General features: G+C 38.6%; 1 protein-coding gene across 1 annotated transcript; it reads right to left on the bottom strand.

The window, feature by feature from the left end:
* Window positions 1–1,770: 1,770 nt before the first annotated feature.
* LOC147292600 (uncharacterized) lies at window positions 1,771–3,249 on the bottom strand. The gene is made up of 2 exons (XM_086230892.1): window positions 2,320–3,249; window positions 1,771–1,950 (listed from the first exon to the last, which is right to left on the bottom strand). The coding sequence occupies exons 1-2, from the start codon at window positions 3,247–3,249 to the stop codon at window positions 1,771–1,773; spliced, it is 1,110 nt and encodes a 369-aa protein (XP_086087018.1).
* Window positions 3,250–4,770: the final 1,521 nt, after the last annotated feature.

Raw genomic sequence — 4,770 nt, 5'->3', positions numbered from 1 at the left:
GTTGTGACTTTGGTGCACTGTTACAAACCTCAGATATGTTAATGTTTGGTGTATGCTTTGAAGCATAAGCAAGTAAAAACACACTTACGTGACTAAACCTTAGGTTTTAAAAGAAATAGAATTGTAGATGCAAATTCATGTAGACAATTTAAACAAGTATTTTTCATAATGTGTGGACACCTCACAAATAATGTACATTGAAGAGGTCTCTAAGTTTCTCGTTTCTTGGAAAGTTGTAATCTGCAAATAGTGGACATTAGGTTTTCGCTTGTATGTTCTCTCCGTTTTGCTGGATCTGAAGTAAGGCCTTTGGCTAGCTTCACAATGGTTTTCTGTTGCAAGTCTTGCTTTGAGGATTGTCGTTTCAAGCTTTTATAGTATATGATAGAGTATTCTTTACATGGAGCTGAATGTTTTATGGTAGAAATGTGGATGCTTGTTATTTTTGTTCGGTGCTCATGTGCTTATTGGGTTTTATATGCTGTTACACATGTGGAAGCGGCGGCTCAACGACACTGCTATTAAGGATTTTCGGCTGCAAGGGTCACAGCTGTGGTTTTGTTTGGTCATTTCTTGGGTGTTATTTGTGTTGGTCTTATTGAAAGGCAAGGTTGGGGGTTATTTTTGTTTGGTCCAGCAATGTAGGTTGCGGGTTCTTAATGTATTGGGGTTGGTTCTTTAAGGCTTAGAATAAAATAGACAAAGGCTAGTCCTGTTTTGGCTTTTTGTTAGTGTCTAGAATGACATGGAAGGCTCGATCTCTTATATTGTAATTGCAATATTGTTGGTTATTTTGGAATTTTGGTTTAATGAATGGTTATTTTGGCATTTTGGTTCAATGAATTCTGGATTGTTTCGAATTGTCAATTGTGGCAGTGGCATTTTTCTCTACTTGCACATGCATAATTAATAATTTCCAGTTGCACTAGTTTATATCTCATCTCCAATTGCAGTTTAATATGGGAAAATTGACCATTTATTTTGGACAAGTTGTATTTTTAGGCCAAATTACAATTTTTAACCAAATTGCATTCCCTTGTATTTTTATACCAAATTCAGTTTTATGGACATGTTCATCATGTAAATAGGGATTTTACATAGAAAATATACCAAGAGACTCATTTGCATAGAAAATATTACATTTCAAATTTCCCTTTAACATACTTTGGATTCAAAGAGAACAAACTTTTCTGTCATTTAATTTATAAACTTCAATATTTAACTATAAAGGGTACAGTCGAAAGAACAAAAGTCAGTCACTTGGCACTACTACTCTACAAAACACTGCAAGACAAAACTGCAAAGATTGAAAGAAATGAGTTTTCTTTCATTGTCAACAATCAATTTTAAAAAAGTCACAATTTCCTGCCAAATCACCAAAACATGATTACAAAAATAGTTAAAGGCACTACTAATTTCCCTATCTCCAAAACATAGTCATATTTCTTTATCTCCCAAAAATAGTCACATTTCACCATAACCTACACAAAAACATTAACATGCATTGCACCATCACCATAAGCTGCACAAAAACAATAACCTGCACATTTTCACCATAACCTGCACAAAATTAGTCACATTTCCTTCTCTCCCAACTACATTTCATGGATGCAACAAAACAAAGCAGTCTTCACATCAAGGGAACCTCCGAGGGACTCTCTTCTTGGCAGGTGACTTGAATCTTGTATTTGGGACCTTAGTGTCAGTCACATTTGATGGAGAAGGCTGTGATAAGGATTGGGGTCTTACTTGTGGATATATGAATGTTGGCTAGGATAATGAGGATGGTCCCACATAAACTGGAGGCTGAGATGACACATCTCTCACTGGTGGGTTGGATGAAGATGAAGGTTGAGAAGACCCTATAACAATTGCTTGTCTCAGTGAAGCCTTTCTTGATTGACATGAATGTCTAGACTTCAATCTGCTCACTTGGGGCTTCCTTTTGACCTGCAATTAAATTAGGAGATGTTAATGTTGTGCCATGAACTGCAATCAAATAAGGAACACAATAAACTGCCCTTGAAAAATAGTCACCTTCTTAGCTGGTTCATTGTGGGTTTGGTTTTATCCCTCTTCTTGCATCTGTCCATTTCTCTACAATTAGAAAGACAAATCACACTAAATTATTTGAATCTCATATCAACTAGTACATACATTTCCAGATAGTTAGTCTTACATTTTTTTTGTTTTTTTTTTCCATCCCCTTGCATTGTGCCCCTCCTTCCCACATGTCTTGCACGTAATGGTAATATTATACCTTCTCAATTTTGTTGGGTTTGATGGGGGTCGAGGTTCACTTGAATCTCTAGCCCTTACCTTTTTGGGCCTTCCAGGTTGCTTTTTATAGCCTGGGGGCTTTAGTCCTGCCTTCCTTGTTTTAACCCACTGATCTTGGCCAGGTAGTGGGTTAATTATGTGGGCATATGTTATCATATAGGCAGAAACTTTGTACTTATCATCCACATACTCTTCAATTGCAACCCCACCAAGCTTCCGAATGCAGGAGATTGCATGACAACATGGTATTCCACTTACATCCCATTGCCTACAAGAGCAGGTCTTACCATCCAAATCAACTGAAAATTGATAACCATCTGCTGTCATTACTTGATACTTCTTTGCACCAGACCAATATGCCCTGCACACATTGTATTCCTTCATTCTTTTGTCAATTATCCCCCTGATCCTTGGCCCTAGCTCATACTTCCATTTTTGAGCTTGCTCTCTTCTTCTTGCAAACAATAACATAATATACATTCTCAACCTCTCAAGCAATGTCAAAATTGGTTGGTCCCTAGCCTTTAGAATTGCAGCATTAAAAGACTCACATAAATTATTCAAAATCAAATCACACTTGAAGTCAGTCCTAAAAAAAGCTTTGCACCAATGATGAGGAGGCTTATCATTAAACCACTTGTAGGCCTCACCATCTATTGCCTTCATCTTGTCCATTTGTGCCTCCCATTGTGCTTCATAAGTACACTTTGCAGCATTCTGAAATATCTGCTTCAACAATAGACTAGGAAACTTCTTTCTAAAATTATCTCTCAAATGCTTGACACAATGCCTATGTTCAGCATTGGGAAGCAAATCCTTAACTGCATCAGCTAGTCCTTTTTGCTTGTCACTAATTATTACATATCCATGTGAATTCTCCATCTGCAAGTCGTGCATCAATAGCTCTATAAACCAGCCCAATGTGTCCCTATTTTCAATTTCTACTACTGCATATGCTATTGGCACCATGCCATTGTTGGCATCCACCCCTATGGCACTCAAAAGTTGTCCCTTATGTGGGCCTTTAAGGAAACACCCATATCCATACCTATCACAGGTCTGCATCCTTCTAAAAAAGCCTTCTTGCATGCACCAAAGCATGTATAAATTCTTTGAAACTGGCATTGATCTCCAGGAAGAAGGTTTGATTTAATCTTCACAGTGGTATTTTCATTTCTTCTCTGTAACTCCTTAGCGTAGTCCCATAGCTTCCCATATTGCTCATCAATCTGACCATGGATCTCCTTTATAGCAAGCCTTCTAGCTGTATAGCAAACTGTTCTGGTTATCTCTGTATTCCATTGTTTCATGATCTGTTCTTGGAAAGCACCAACATCCCACTTTGGGTTGGTCCTAAAATCATCTCCATATCTATTAGCCAACCATTTGGCATTGATATGGATATTGTAGGGAGGAGCTGTACAAGTGTGCTCATCCAAGAATTTCCTAACAATCACATTGTTAGTCTTCCTATCCTTGGTTGCATGGATATGCCAGGGACAAAATGGTGCACACACTACTCTGCACCATTGAGCATGATTCTTCTTAAAGCATATCTCTTTTCCATTCAAAATGGAATATTCCTTCACAGCTTCCTTAAAGACTTCCATGGATGGAAAAAATTGTCCCAATACGAACTTGGGGTCTCATATCAACATCCCTCCTAAAAATTGTAAGCTTAGGAGGCTTGAACCTGGGTTTCTTCCTTGGCTCCTCAGCTTCTTCATCATCCTCTGATTCACTCTGTACACTCCCAATCTCATCAGAATCAGCCATATCCTCAGAGTCAAACTCACCAAAACCCCCACCATCTTCATCACTGTAAACTTCAGGGTCCACATACACATCCCAATTAGATTCATCTGCACTCTGCTCATAATCACTATCCATATAATCAAAGTCATCATCATCTGTGTCACCATCACCTGCATCTATGTCAACTTCACCACCATCTGTAGCTGGTACCTCTCCAGCTTCGCCACCACCTGTGTCATCCTCATTATGCTCTTCTCCAGCTGGTACCTCTCCAAAATCTGTAGCTAGTACCTCTACATTATGTCCTTCATTAGCAGGTTGCTCATTAGCATTCACCTCTGGTTCATCATCTTTAATCTCTATTGGTTCTTCATTAACAGGCTAGATTTCAATTTGTGGATGCGATAAATACACTACAGCTACCCTCTGAGGTGTTTGAAATCCACAGTCTCAATATACATGCATCACTAAAGGCAGCTACCCACCCCCTGTGCTCTGGATGTCCAGGCTCCTTATAATAATATACTATATTCTCATTGTATCCTAATAGCTTAGCAAGCCCATCCATCTCCAGTAAAGACATAAAATCAATGTTGGCATAATCCCCCCAAGTGACCTTCCCTCCCACATAGGTCTTTTCACTGCCATGATCATTTAAGTCCACCAACTTACCACCATGGTGAAATTCCAAAGTGAAGTGGTCTAGATTAACTGCCCAAAAAAACAAAGAAAACT

This window comes from Dryas octopetala, chromosome 2 (assembly GCF_963921425.1).
Source record: "Dryas octopetala chromosome 2, drDryOcto1.1, whole genome shotgun sequence".
NCBI classification, from domain to species: Eukaryota; Viridiplantae; Streptophyta; class Magnoliopsida; order Rosales; family Rosaceae; genus Dryas; species Dryas octopetala.
Note: the sequence above shows the minus strand (reverse complement) of the source record. Positions and strands in the feature narration are given on the sequence as shown.

Excerpts from the sequence above, each read along its gene's own strand:
- LOC147292600 (XM_086230892.1), bottom strand. The coding sequence starts at position 3,249 with ATGGTGCCAATAGCATATGCAGTAGTAGAAATTGAAAATAGGGACACA. Across the intron at positions 1,951-2,319 it reads AACCTGGAAGGCCCAAAAAG|GTCAAAAGGAAGCCCCAAGT; the intron begins GTAAGGGCTAGA and ends ATTTAATTGCAG.